The 15,984-nt window shown below is 35.0% G+C and overlaps 1 protein-coding gene across 1 annotated transcript in view; it reads left to right on the top strand.

The window, feature by feature from the left end:
* LOC6032895 overlaps window positions 1-15,984 on the top strand; it is a 107,416-nt gene that overhangs the window by 77,224 nt on the left and 14,208 nt on the right. Inside the window, exons 7-8 of the mRNA XM_038262395.1 lie at window positions 2,316-2,840; window positions 3,057-3,179. Coding sequence (XP_038118323.1) covers window positions 2,316-2,840; window positions 3,057-3,179 — 648 coding nt within the window. The remainder of the gene's footprint in view (window positions 1-2,315; window positions 2,841-3,056; window positions 3,180-15,984) is intronic.

Raw genomic sequence — 15,984 nt, 5'->3', positions numbered from 1 at the left:
AGATAAATTTCAAACCAGAACAATGAAACCCAGCAGAATCAATTTCAAAGTCCAACATTTTGAAAAAAAGAAACCCACAATCCCAGTACGAGAAATTCATTAACCGACAATTTGTTTATTTTACATATCTACCGTGCCACCCCAAGGGCCAGGAAGTTTCATTCGCACAAAGTCAGAACCTCCTTCTTTGTGAAGCCAGTAATTAAACATGTAAATTCTATAATCTCGATTTAAGTACTGCTTCTCTGGTCGATCCTACTATCCGGCAATAACAGCACGGTAGACCAATGAAAGGAAATTATTACTTTGCCTTTCTCTCTCTCTCTGTCGAGTCAGCAAAAAGGGGGGAATTTCTTTGGACGCCCAAAAAGGCAAACCTCAGAGAAATGTGGCACTGGTTAGTGCGTTGGCAGGGCAGGCATAAACCCCAAAACCCCTAAAATGGCATCCCACAAATTCAATTCAGGCAAGATGCAAATATCTTTCAAATAGTCGTGCTACCGAACGGATTTGCTGCAGTTACGTTGGTGAAAGATTTTGGCAGAGATTGCAAACCATTTCATTATGGCTAGATTTGCTGTGCGCACAGAGATGCTGGATTTTGGAATCAGGTTGGAACCGTCCAGTTGGGTGAGTTTAGTTTTTTTACCGATTTTAAATAAAAAAGTATAAGAATTTAAATTTTAATGATAAAAGTGTTTTAAAATGCTGTATACACCTGTCTAGTTGTTTTGCAAAATTTAGTTTCGAAAATATCTTAGTATTGATAGAAATTTTATTATCAGCGAAAAATATATATTTTTTTGCGGTGCATCGGAATTTCATAAAATATTTAAATATTTTTTAAATAGCCCAATCATGCTACATATGATTATCTTTGAAGAAAAATGCATTTATGATTGTTTTCAGTTGATCAGGCTTCTATTTTCATGAAAATTTTGAAGTTTTTTTTTTAATTTTTTTTACAAAAACTTAAAAATGTTGTGCTTGATTAATAATTGAAAAATTAGTTTATCGTTTTTCTTTTAAATTGAAAATCCAGCCAAATGCTCAAGAGTCATGGCTAGTTGTAAAATTAGGGGATGATTCGATGAAACTGAGAAAAACTATTTTTTAACAAAACTTTAACTTCAAGGGGCTGTATCTCCGCAACCAGCTCCAGAGCTATGAGCAAATTTATTAAAAAGTAAAAAAAAAGTTTCCTTCATGAAGTTTTTTTCAAATTACAAAAAGGTCTATAACTTGAAAATGGTGTTAAGTTAACTTTACTTTTAAAAAGTAAAGTAATTTTGTATTGTATATTTGATTTTGCATTTAAAATTGATTTTCGACATTTTGTTTGACAATATTTTTAGTTTTTCCGAAAAATCACATTTTTAAAAGATTTTTGCACCAACCTGAACTCAGAGTAAAAATCTAATTTTGTGTAACAAAAAGTCTGATAAAATATCCGGTATTTTTATTCGCGTTCAATTTGTTCTTCTTCTGATATCCAAATAATACCCTACAACTTTGCGGAAGATATTAAATCACTCAGAAAATTCCTTCTCATTTAATGATATTCTATGAAATGTTCAAGATATTTTTTTGAATTCTTTTTGACTTTCAATATGTTTTACAGTGTTTAATTTTTTTGTGTTGAAAAGAATACCGTTTCATTTACTAATAAATTTGGATTATCTGGAATCATTATCTGAAACAAAAATTAGTTTAAAAATGTGAATTCAATATATTTACAAATCTATTAACCAACCAAATTTTTCCAATGTGCCACTAGTCACTGCCAACAGAAAATTTGCCAACATTTCCACTATGGAAAACTCTTAAATTTTATTACCGGGGAAAAAATGTTGCACCAATTGAGCGCGCGTGCTATAATTACGGTTGCAGCCAACAGTAACAGGGCGTTCAAAAACTGTCTTTAAAATCATCATTTTGTAAAGTTTCAACAGCTGTTGTCCGTTCGGCTGAGGGATAATGGCACTTGGCAAGTGCTTTTGCGTTTGCTTTCGAAAACGAGGTTATAACAACTCTCGGTGCAATAAGGGTGTTTTTTTGGCTTAAGATGTTGTTGTTGGCTTACTTTGAATAAACTGCTGAGCCAACAAGCCAAAGGTTGGATTATGGTCAAATAAATTATTCTGGTTAAATACCTACATCCCGGGGTAGTTAATCTCTGTTTTGCATAACAAGGGTGGTGCTAAATTTTCGAGAGAAAGCTTTGGGAGGGGTAACTTTACCGGATATTTACCGGTTCTCTGCTCTTCTCGGTGGGTTGTAACGAATTTAGCTAACTGGTTGTTTTGCTTTCGCAGACGTGAACGAGTGTCTGCTGCGAAATGGCCACGGGCCCTGTCAGGATACCTGCATCAACACTTGGAGTGGGTACCGGTGCAGCTGCATGGGTTTGCCCGGAACGCGGTTAGGTGACGATGGCCACAGCTGTGAGGACATTGACGAGTGCACCGTCAACAACGGGGGATGCTCGCACACCTGCCTCAACACGCTGGGGAGGGCGTTCTGCGTCTGTCCCGAGGGATTTATGCTGGATGACGACTGGAAAACCTGCATCGACATTGACGAGTGTCTGAACCAGAAATCGATCAGACAGGAATTCCGGTGCCAGGGAAGCTGCATCAACACCGTGGGTTCGTTCCGGTGCCTCGAGGAGGACGAGCTGGTTAGCGACGAGGATTTGGGTCGGATTCGAGATGATGGTGGTTTCGACGACAGCCGGTTGCTGGTGGTCAGACCAACTGGTGACGATCTGAACGATGACAGCGACGATACGTTGTGCCCGACCGGGTATTACTTCAACACGACGATGGGTGACTGCCAAGGTTTGTGCGGTTTTGTCTAGTCTTGCGTTACGATAGTTATCGCATGTATTTGCATCCTAATTAGCTGTTGAATTCAATATTCGAGACATCAGAAAACAGATCAAGTTTAATGGAGGCGCATGATACTTCATTCGAACCAAGTACCATGCGGCTCCACTGAAACATTTTGAATGCTGTGTCAAAGAAGACTTTTTTCTTTTCGCTTTTTCCCTACAGATACAAATGAGTGCAACGTGGGAAACGCGGGCTGCCAGCATCACTGCATCAACAGCGATGGCAGTTACTACTGTTCGTGCAAATATGGCTTTAAACTGGAGGTCGACAAGCATAGCTGCCTGGGTGAGTCGAATTTCTAGTTAAATTCCTAATTTTAAACAACGCGTAACACTTCCCAACGAAGCACATCCACTTCTACTAGAAGCCGGTCTACAAAATGTATCCGTTCGGCTTGGTTCCACTCGAGTGGGCTTTCCCAGTACGGACCGAACGGATGCTCTCGTGCCGGCAAAACAAGTGGAACAATTATATACACATTCATCATAATCTAATTACACTTTGATAGCAGTCTGATTTATGGTACGAGCCAGATAATACCGGCAAAAACCGAATCCGGGCGGCAGCAAATTTATCACTGTAATTCAGTCATTTCAACCAGGGCTTGTAAATAAATCCCAAACCCATGAATATACGGATACAGCTTAGCAATATCTGTTTGTCATTCTGTCAGCTCGTTCATCTCGGTTTCGCTCGAACCCTTTACAATATGCTTTCTCACCCCACCCCACCCCAGAACCACCCACTTGCTAGATTCTTGTGGTAAGTCAATCCCTGAAGACAATCTTAATCCCCCCATTGAAGACTCATTTCTGCATGTGTGGGCTTTCATCTCGCAAAACCCCTTTCCCCCCTACCCAAACCTCATCAACAAGTTGGTTAATTTACATCGAAACGATAAGAGAGCGACACCCAACTTACTTCTGGATACATAATATGATTTATTCATTGTGTGGAAACAGCATTGTCCTTGCGAGCTTCAGCTAGAAGCAGCAACGCAAGGACGCTAGGATGTCTGGTCTGGCCTGGGAGGGGTGGACCGACCGAATAAGCCAAACAGATAATCTTCGACACAAAGTATCCGAGAGGCAGAGGAATTCTCTTTGATATGGTTTGACTTATTGTCGGTTGTGGCTATCGTGTAGTGCTTAAGATTGTGTTATAATTTTGAAGAATTCTTAGTAATGATGTATGCTTTCATTTGAATATTTTAAGCTGAGATACAATGTATAATCGAAATGTTATTGCTTTTCTACAATATACCTGCAACAGGGGCATTCCTTTTCTAAATTATATCTATATTGTAGTCTTGTTAAGACAACAAAGTAATTGAAGTGGTGTTTTTTCGATAAATATTTTTATCATAAGTTCAGTTTAATTAATCAGGTTAATTTATCCTCAATTACGAAAGATATTTGATACTGGCCATGCAAATTTTAATATACTACACAATTTTAAGAATACATTTGATATCGTTTTTTTAGCTTTTTTCAATCAAATGAGGTACTCTTATTTTTTTCAAATTTGAAACTTTGTAATTACAGATTAAAAAAGAACGTAAATTTTGAAAACAAATCGTCTATTTATTGATATGCCACAAAATTTGGCAGGTAACATCAATTTGTCAATCTGAAAAAGTATATTTTTTTTGTATTTTTAAATCCCTCCTTTGGCTTAAAAGAGAGCCGAAGGTCAAACAGGTGGAAATAACTCAGGAATAACAAGTTCTGATCATAATAACACGAGAAGATCAACCAAGATCTACATGTTGTTTTCGAAACATGAAAAAGTCAATGCCTCCAAATAAAGCGAATGTAATGTGCAGTTTGACAATTTGTAATAATTGCCATTTTTTTTATCAGTTCTTTGGTTTTTTGGGAAATTTAATTTCTAGAAAAATCAAATCAATGTGAATTCTTTAGAATACATTTTATAACGATCAGCGCACGCACTTTTAAATGCATATTCAGGGTTGCCAGGTTGCCAGATAAATCTGGGAATGCCAAGTCAAGTGTCAGTCAGAAAAAAGATTCATCCTTGTCTGTGCCAGATTTTGACAGATTTTGCCAGATTTTTCACTTCATGCTCATTTTGAACAACTTTTTGATTAAAATTAACGAATTTAATTGAAAATAATAAAAAATTGAATGAGTTTTTCTTAGAGGGAATGTTGATGAAACATTTTTGAGGTCATAAAATCAATTAACAACCTGAATTCTACAAATTTTTGAACTAATTCAATTCCTTCTTCCCTTCACCATTGAGAATGGTAAGATTATCGTCAGCCAGATTTTCAAGATTTTTGATCGAAACTTTGCCAGATTTTTCTAATTTTTACCTGGCAACCCTGTGTATATTGCATTTTATAGTAAAACAAGCTTTCAAGAGTAATTCCGTACGAAATCAGCATTTTCTTCACTTTGTTTTTTCATTTATTTTATTTTCCTCAAACATTGCGGGTACCTTTCCTGTGATTAAAGAAGACATTTTTTGTCATGGATTCGTTCATGCAAATTAGACAGCTGTTCATACAATAATGGCATGTTAATCCTCATTTTTTTATTCTTTCATTTGATATGTTTTGGAAAACAAAAATTGCCATCTTTAATGGTTTTGCTTTCAAAAATTACTGACATTTTGCCTTCCTCACTGAGGTAAGGCTATAATCCTGCTCTAAAAATGAACTTTGAATCAAAACGTCCTAGACCCACCTTCATGTATACATATCGACTCAGAATCGAAAACTGAACAAATGTCTGTGTGTATGTGTGTGTGTATGTGTGTGTGTATGTATGTATGTGACCAACAAACTAGCTCATGTTTCTCGGCACTGGCTGAACCGATTTGACCCGAACCTGTTGCATTCGACTTGGTTTAGGGTCCCATAGATCGAGTTTTATACAGATTGAAGTTTTGATAAGTAGTTCAAAAGTTATGTATAAAAATGTGCTTTCACATATATCCGGATCTCACTTAAATGTATGTAAACTATGTCCAGGTCCATCATCCGACCCTTCGTTGGTTAGGTTATCAGAAAACCTTTCCAACGAGTTCAAACATTGGAGATCTGGCAACCCTGTCTCGAGATATGTACACTTAAGTGATATTGATGTGCTTTTTGATGCCGGATCTCACTTAAATGCATGTTAAACTATGTCCGGATCCACCATCCGACCCATCGTTGGTTATGTTATCAAAAGACCTTTGCAACGAGTTCAAATAATTGGAGATCTGGCTACCCTGTCTCGAGATATGGCCACTTAAGTGACATTTATGTACTTTTTGGAAACCGGATCTCACTTAAATGTATGTAAAGTATGTCCGGATCTACCATCCGACCCATCGTTGGTTAGGTTATGAAAAGACCTTTCCAACGAGTTCACATTGGAGACATTGGAGATCTGGCAACCCTGTCTTGAGATATGTACACTTAAGTGATATTGATGTACTTTTTTACTCCGAATCTAAAAAAGAGATGAAATTTTTGTGTCTGAAAGAGATGAAATTTCATATCTGCCATTGTTGGTAATAAGTGAGGAAGGCTCCAACCACATAGGTGCATTAAGTTAGTTTTTTAAAAGTAAGATTGAATTTGCTATCGGAAAGAACTTCTCTGATTTTTTGATAAAGGGCACCATTTCTGAGTTTCAGCCGTCTAAATTTTTGTAATATTTTCGAAATTTCGAAAATCAGGCTCGAAATTCGATTTATTTTTATTTCATGCAGTTTGAACAGTTATACACTTTTTGCCTTCCTCACTGAGGTAAGGCTATAATCCTGCTCTAAAAATGAACTTCGTATAAAAACGTCGTTGACCCACCTTCATGTATACATATCGACTCAGAATCGAAAACTGAACAAATGTCTGTGTGTATGTGTGTGTGTATGTGTGTGTGTATGTGTGTGTGTATGTGTGTGTGTATGTATGTATGTGACCAACAAACTAGCTCATGTTTCTCGGCACTGGCTGAACCGATTTGACCCGAACTTGTTGCATTTGACTTGGCTTAGGGTCCCATAGATCGAGTTTTGTACAGATTGAAGTTTCGATAAGTAGTTCAAAAGTTATGTATAAAAATGTGTTTTCACATATATTTGGATCTCACTTAACTGTATGTAAACTACGTCCGGGTCCATCATCCGACCCATCGTTGGTTATGTTATCAAAAGACCTTTCTAACAAGTCCAAAACATTGAAGATCTGGCAACCCTGTCTCGAGATATGGCCACTTAAGTGATATTGATGTACTTTTTTGAAGCCGGATCTCACTTAAATGTATGTAAACTATGTCTGGGTCCATCATCCGAACCATCGTTGGTTAGATTATCAAAAGAACTTTCCAACGAGTCCAAAACATTGAAGATCTGGCAGCCCTGTCTCGAGATATGGCCACTTAAGTGATATTGATGTACTGTTTTGAAGCCGGATCTCACTTAAATGTATGTAAACTATGTCCGGATCCACCATCCAACCCAACGTTGGTTAGGTTATCAAAATACCTTTCCAACGAGTCTAAAACATTGAAGATCTGGCAACCCTGTCTCGAGATATGGCCTCTTATGTGATATTGATGTACTTTTTTGATGCCGGATCTCACTTAAATGTATGTAAACTATGTCCGGATCCACTATCCGACCTATTGTTGGTTAGATTATCAAAAGACCTTTCCAACGAATGCAAAACATTGAAGATCTGGCACCCCTGTCTCGAGATATGGCCACTTAAGTGATATTGATGTACTTTTTTGAAGCCGGATCTCACTTAAATGTATGTAAACTATGTACGAATCCACTATCTGACCCATTGTTGGTTAGGTTATCAAAAGACCTTTCCAACGAATACAAAACATTGAAGATCTGGCAACCCTGTCTCGAGATATGGCCCCTTAAGTGATATTGATGTACTTTTTTGAAGCCGGATCTCACTTAAATGTATGTAAACTATGTCCGGGTCCATCATCCGAACCATCGTTGGTTAGATTATCAAAAGAACTTTCCAACGAGTCCAAAACATTGAAGATCTGGCAGCCCTGTCTCGAGATATGGCCACTTAAGTGATATTGATGTACTTTTTTGAAGCCGGATCTCACTTAAATGTATGTAAACTATGTCCGGATCCACCATCCAACCCAACGTTGGTTAGGTTATCAAAATACCTTTCCAACGAGTCTAAAACATTGAAGATCTGGCAACCCTGTCTCGAGATATGCCCCCTTAAGTGATATTGATGTACTTTTTTGAAGCCGGATCTCACTTAAATGTATGTAAACTATGTACGGGTCCATCATCCGACCCATCGTTGGATAGATTATCAAAAGAACTTTCCAACGAGTCCAAAACATTGAAGATCTGGCAGCCCTGTCTCGAGATATGGCCACTTAAGTGATATTGATGTACTTTTTGAAGCCGGATCTCACTTAAATGTATGTAAACTATGTCCGGGTCCATCATCCGACCCATCGTTGGATAGATTATCAAAAGACCTTTCCAACGAGTCCAAAACATTGAAGATCTGGCTGCCTTGTCTCGAGATATGGCCACTTAAGTGATATTGATGTACTGTTTTGAAGCCGGATCTCACTTAAATGTATGTAAACTATGTCCGGATCCACCATCCAACCCAACGTTGGTTAGGTTATCAAAATGCCTTTCCAACGAGTCTAAAACATTGAAGATCTGGCAACCCTGTCTCGAGATATGGCCTCTTAAGTGATATTGATGTACTTTTTTAAAGCCGGATCTCACTTAAATGTATGTAAACTTTGTCCGGATACATCATCCGACCCATCGTTGGTTAGGTTATCAAAAGACCTTTCCAACGAATCTAAAACATTGAAGATCTGGCAACCCTGTATCGAGATATGGCCACTTAAGTGATATTGATGCACTTTTTTGAAGCCGGATCTCACTTAAATGTATGTAAACTATGTCCGGCTCCACTATCCGACCCAACGTTGGTTAGGTTATCAAAATACCTTTCCAACGAGTCTAAAACATTGAAGATCTGGCAACCCTGTATCGAGATATGGCCACTTAAGTGATATTGATGTACTTTTTTGAAGCCGTATCTCACTTAAATGTATGTAAACTATGTCCGGGTCCATCATCCGACCCATCGTTGGATAGATTATCAAAAGACCTTTCCAACGAGTCCAAAACATTGAAGATCTGGCTGCCTTGTCTCGAGATATGGCCACTTAAGTGATATTGATGTACTGTTTTGAAGCCGGATCTCACTTAAATGTATGTAAACTATGTCCGGATCCACCATCCAACCCAACGTTGGTTAGGTTATCAAAATGCCTTTCCAACGAGTCTAAAACATTGAAGATCTGGCAACCCTGTCTCGAGATATGGCCTCTTAAGTGATATTGATGTACTTTTTTGAAGCCGGATCTCACTTAAATGTATGTAAACTATGTCCGGGTCCATCATCCGAACCATCGTTGGTTAGATTATCAAAAGAACTTTCCAACGAGTCCAAAACATTGAAGATCTGGCAACCCTGTCTCGAGATATGGCCCCTTAAGTGATATTGATGTACTTTTTTGAAGCCGGATCTCACTTAAATGTATGTAAACTATGTACGGGTCCATCATCCGACCCATCGTTGGATAGATTATCAAAAGAACTTTCCAACGAGTCCAAAACATTGAAGATCTGGCAGCCCTGTCTCGAGATATGGCCACTTAAGTGATATTGATGTACTTTTTTGAAGCCGGATCTCACTTAAATGCATGTAAACTATGTCCGGGTCCATCATCCGACCCATCGTTGGATAGATTATCAAAAGACCTTTCCAACGAGTCCAAAACATTGAAGATCTGGCTGCCTTGTCTCGAGATATGGCCACTTAAGTGATATTGATGTACTGTTTTGAAGCCGGATCTCACTTAAATGTATGTAAACTATGTCCGGATCCACCATCCAACCCAACGTTGGTTAGGTTATCAAAATGCCTTTCCAACGAGTCTAAAACATTGAAGATCTGGCAACCCTGTCTCGAGATATGGCCTCTTAAGTGATATTGATGTACTTTTTAAAGCCGGATCTCACTTAAATGTATGTAAACTTTGTCCGGATACATCATCCGACCCATCGTTGGTTAGGTTATCAAAAGACCTTTCCAACGAATCTAAAACATTGAAGATCTGGCAACCCTGTATCGAGATATGGCCACTTAAGTGATATTGATGCACTTTTTGAAGCCGGATCTCACTTAAATGTATGTAAACTATGTCCGGCTCCACTATCCGACCCAACGTTGGTTAGGTTATCAAAATACCTTTCCAACGAGTCTAAAACATTGAAGATCTGGCAACCCTGTATCGAGATATGGCCACTTAAGTGATATTGATGTACTTTTTGAAGCCGTATCTCACTTAAATGTATGTAAACTATGTCCGGGTCCATCATCCGACCCATCGTTGGATAGATTATCAAAAGACCTTTCCAACGAGTCCAAAACATTGAAGATCTGGCTGCCTTGTCTCGAGATATGGCCACTTAAGTGATATTGATGTACTGTTTTGAAGCCGGATCTCACTTAAGGTTTCGCATCGATGCGGACACTGGGGAAATCGCTGTATCTGATCCTTGTTCACTATTTCGCAAATATCTTCGAAATGCGATTGAATTTTTCAAAAACCTCTCGCTACTTTTTAGCCAATAGAATTATCCACCGAATCATCAAAAAATTAGGCTAATAAACTATTTAACAAAAAAGTTCCGCATACATTTCTCAAAAATATTGTGATTTTTTAATTGTTTTCTCTGCATTCCACCCCAAAGCGTTTGTTGTCTATATGGTTGCCTACAAACAGGCGATTCCAAGCGTTAGACAGGGCGACTGCTAGCGCTCTCACGGAAAACTCACAATCAAAATGGTGAGCATGTAAGGTAACCGGTACAATACTTGACATTATACAAGATGCTCATTTTCATGCTTGCGTTGGACTCAAAAATTTATTCTGAAATTCAGGAATAAAAACAATAATGTTGTAATTTTTTTTTCTAATCAATCCCCTTATGCAATATCCGGACGGCAAGACTTCGGAAAACTGATCACAATTGGTAAAAATAAACTGTAAAGTTATACATGTGATTTTATTTTCGTTGTACGTGCTAAACTGAGTCGGTCATGCTGGTCGTGGGTAGATTATCATTTTACGTTTGACAACCTCTTCGAGCTGATAATTATGGAAACGTTGAACAATTGTGGCCACATTCTCTGTAAAATGGACTTCATCTTCCAAAATTTCCAAAATAATTACGTCCTCCATTTCCGTTGGGTCAACAAATAACACCTTGGCCATTTTGGCCTTGCACACGGGCAGGGCAGTGATGGCTTCGTCGTAGACACACTTCTTCGGAGCAATAACATTGTCTGTCACAGACACTTGCCCACTTAGCCCGGTTTTTTCCGCTGCTTCTCTAATGCTCGTGAATGGCTTTCGCTTGCATTTCTTCACGATTATTATGTACTCATCAGCTTCGTTTATACCTGTTGAAAATGACAAAAGAAGTTTCTTTATTTATTTAACGATTTCAAATAAGCAGTTTTTATTTCTATTGAGACTTATTTTATTTCATTTTACTAAAACTAATAGATTTTATATGCAAAAAATAAACCGAAATATTTTTTGGCTTCATAAAGGTATTTAACAGCATGTAAAATACCTTTATGAAGCCAAATTTTTTTCCATACAAATTTCATTCGCTTTGCGCCAATCGTGGAACACGGTTCACATTTTTACCCATTTTTTAGGTAAAATGACTCAAAAAGAGGTACAGAAGTTTTATATTTTATTGTTGTAAACACATAAGTTGACCCTTACACAAGTTGAAACCTCCAATATGACCGTATCAAAATTACTGGTACGTTCCTTTGCCCCGTTTTAGTCTACCAATAAAAAACAGCCAAGGGAGGTTCAGGGACTTGTCTACCGATACGAGGTGATGTTCTGGGTCTTCTGTAGAGTCCCTGGAGTTACGGCCCATGGATCTACCGTCGTAACAAGGCAGAGGTGGGTAGTTTTTGACCTCAGATCATATCCAGATATCTTCAGGGAGGTTCACGGACTTGTCTACCGATACGAGGTGATGTTCTGGGTCTTCTGTAGAGTCCCGGGAGTTACGGCCCTTGGATCTACCGTCGTAACAAGGCAGAGGTCGGTGGTTGTTGACCTCAGATCATATCCGGATATCTTCAGAGAGGTTCACGGACTTGTCTACCGATACGTGGTGATGTTCTGGGTCTTCTGTAGAGTCCCGGGAGTTACGGCCCATGGATCTACCGTCGTAACAAAGTAGAAGTCGGTGGTTTTTAACTTCAGATCATATCCGGATATCTTCAGGGAGGCTCAGGGACTTGTCTACCGATACGTGGTGTTGTTCTGGGTCTTCTGTAGAGTCCCGGGAGTTACGGCCCATGGATCTACCATCGTAACAAGGCAGGGGTCGGTGGTTTTTGACCTAAGATCATATCCGGATAGCCTCAAGGTGAAAATACAAAAATACAAAAATACAAAAATACAAAAATACAAAAATACAAAAATACAAAAATACAAAAATACAAAAATACAAAAATACAAAAATACAAAAATACAAAAATACAAAAATACAAAAATACAAAAATACAAAAATACAAAAATACAAAAATACAAAAATACAAAAATACAAAAATACAAAAATACAAAAATACAAAAATACAAAAATAAAAATACAAAAATACAAAAATACAAAAATACAAAAATACAAAATACAAAAATACAAAAATACAAAAATACAAAAATACAAAAATACAAAAATACAAAAATACAAAAATACAAAAATACAAAATACAAAAATACAAAAATACAAAAATACAAAAATACAAAAATACAAAAATACAAAAATACAAAAATACAAAAATACAAAATACAAAAATACAAAATACAAAAATACAAAATACAAAATACAAAAATACAAAAATACAAAAATACAAAAATACAAAAATACAAAAAAAAATACAAAAATACAAAAATACAAAAATACAAAAATACAAAAATACAAAAATACAAAAATACAAAAATACAAAAATACAAAAATACAAAAATACAAAAATACAAAAATACAAAAATACAAAAATACAAAAATACAAAAATACAAAAATACAAAAATACAAAAATACAAAAATACAAAATACAAGAATACAAAATACAAAAATACAAAAATACAAAAATACAAAAATACAAAAATACAAAAATACAAAAATACAAAAATACAAAAATACAAAACTACAAAAATACAAAAATACAAAAATACAAAAATACAAAAATACAAAAGTACAAAAATACAAAAATACAAAAATACAAAAATACAAAAATACAAAAATGAGCATGAGCATGAGCATGGTTGACTGCCAATGAGCTGCTACTCCGTTATTGACGGATCAGCTGAAGTTACACAATGAACCAACAGATGATTAGTGGGAGCTAATCATCCTCACTGTATAACCCCTGAAGATCTCTGCTTCAAGTCAATACCGGCGCCCCCCCAAGGAGATGCAGTTCAACAAAGGTAGGAATGTTAGTCCGATAGTTGAAGTTGCAGACTCATCAGACACAGAGTTTGTCGCTCTATACCTGTTGACACCGCATGAGACCGTTGAATCCACAGCATCTCCTTCAAGCATCACGGGAAGTGGGGGAATTGTGTTAGTAGGGGAAGGAAAGGGAAGGTCAGGATTCATCTTGGTAGATGATATGACCAGAAAGTGAAACCTAATCGTTGCAAAAAATACAAAAATACAAAAATACAAAAATACAAAAATACAAAAATACAAAAATACAAAAATACAAAAATACAAAAATACAAAAATACAAAAATACAAAAATACAAAAATACAAAAATACAAAAATACAAAAATACAAAAATACAAAAATACAAAAATACAAAAATACAAAAATACAAAAATACAAAAATACAAAAATACAAAAATACAAAAATACAAAAATACAAAAATACAAAAATACAAAAATACAAAAATACAAAACTACAAAAATACAAAAATACAAAAATACAAAAATACAAAAATACAAAAATACAAAAATACAAAAATACAAAAATACAAAAATACAAAAATACAAAAATACAAAAATACAAAAATACAAAAATACAAAAATACAAAATACAAAAATACAAAATACAAAAATACAAAAATACAAAATACAAAATACAAAAATACAAAAATACAAAAATACAAAATACAAAAATACAAAAATACAAAAATACAAAAATACAAAAATACAAAAATACAAAAATACAAAAATACAAAAATACAAAAATACAAAATACAAAAATACAAAAATACAAAATACAAAAATACAAAAATACAAAAATACAAAAATACAAAAATACAAAAATACAAAAATACAAAAATACAAAAATACAAAAATACAAAAATACAAAATACAAAAATACAAAAATACAAAAATACAAAAATACAAAAATACAAAAATACAAAAACAAAAATACAAAATACAAAATACAAAAATACAAAAATACAAAAATACAAAAATACAAAAATACAAAAATACAAAAATACAAAAATACAAAAATACAAAAATACAAAAATACAAAAATACAAAATACAAAAATACAAAATACAAAAATACAAAATACAAAATACAAAAATACAAAAATACAAAAATACAAAAATACAAAAATACAAAAATACAAAAATACAAAAATACAAAAATACAAAAATACAAAAATACAAAAATACAAAAATACAAAAATACAAAAATACAAAAATACAAAAATACAAAAATACAAAATACAAAAATACAAAAATACAAAAATACAAAAATACAAAAATACAAAAATACAAAAATACAAAAATACAAAAATACAAAAATACAAAAATACAAAAATACAAAAATACAAAAATACAAAAATACAAAAATACAAAAATAAAAAAATACAAAAATATAAAAATAAGCATAAGCATAAGCATAGGTGTACTATGGGGTATTTCCATATAAGCGAGCGGCCAAAAATATTTTTTTGCTTTTTTGTGACTTTTTTGTGTTGTTTGTACTTAGTATAATGAAAACAAATGAAATTTGATATTTTTCCAAAAAAAAAGTTTAATTTTCGATTTTTTCATATATTTGAGGTCACATGCATTAAAGTGGTGAATTTTAATATTCTTGCTCTGTCTATTTGATGCACGGAATGGCGGTTTATGCTATGTTAAAGTTTCTGATTTACGTTCAATCTCCCTCCCCTTTTTCTTGAGTTAAAATCCACCTCTCTTTGAAGAAACCCCCTCCTCCAATTAAAATTTGATTTTTGCGGTGTTTTAGAATTTTTGACGGTTTATTTTATGGAACATTGTATGGATTCTCGTCCACGTTTTTGGTTGCAAAATTTACGTTTTCCACGATAAATTCTTCTAAATCAAAATCACTATGTAACCGATTGTCGTTAGATTACTTAAAATATGAACTTCTTCTATGGGCTTTTGTATACCTCGTTTTGAAGCTACAGAACAACGTGCGTAGTTTTTCCTCTGTGGTTTTTCCCCGAGTTGATCATGTGATGGTTCTGCAATGTTGTAATTCTTACAAATATACTCGAAAGCAGTTCTCACGTTTTCAGAATAGTGCTTCGTTATATCGTACAGGGACACTACGGTATTATTATCCATACTTTCAAAAGAACACAACAGCGAACTGATACGAATATTCGACGAATCGTTTCTGTAAAATACTTGGAATAGGAATTTCTAATTTTATTAAACGTACCTAAGTACCAACAAAGTCATGAATATCAAATCAATTTCAAAACATACATAGCAGGTACGTCATTTCTGCCTCCGCAGGTAAATAATGTGATTTTAACCAAGCGTATACGCGAAATCATTAATTTCCTTGCATGAATCAAAATGTTCAAAATGGCATAACTCAAAAAGTGCACATAAGTGCACTTTGAAATTTGGAGACAAGTTAGGACATGGTTCAAATTTTAAGCTGCAAAATTTTCAGATCGCATAAATGCACACAAAAAAAGTACTTCATTAACAAACTTGAAAAAAACTAAATTT

The sequence above is a fragment of the Culex quinquefasciatus genome, chromosome 3 (genome assembly GCF_015732765.1).
Source record: "Culex quinquefasciatus strain JHB chromosome 3, VPISU_Cqui_1.0_pri_paternal, whole genome shotgun sequence".
Taxonomy (NCBI): Eukaryota; Metazoa; Arthropoda; class Insecta; order Diptera; family Culicidae; genus Culex; species Culex quinquefasciatus.
Note: the sequence above shows the minus strand (reverse complement) of the source record. Positions and strands in the feature narration are given on the sequence as shown.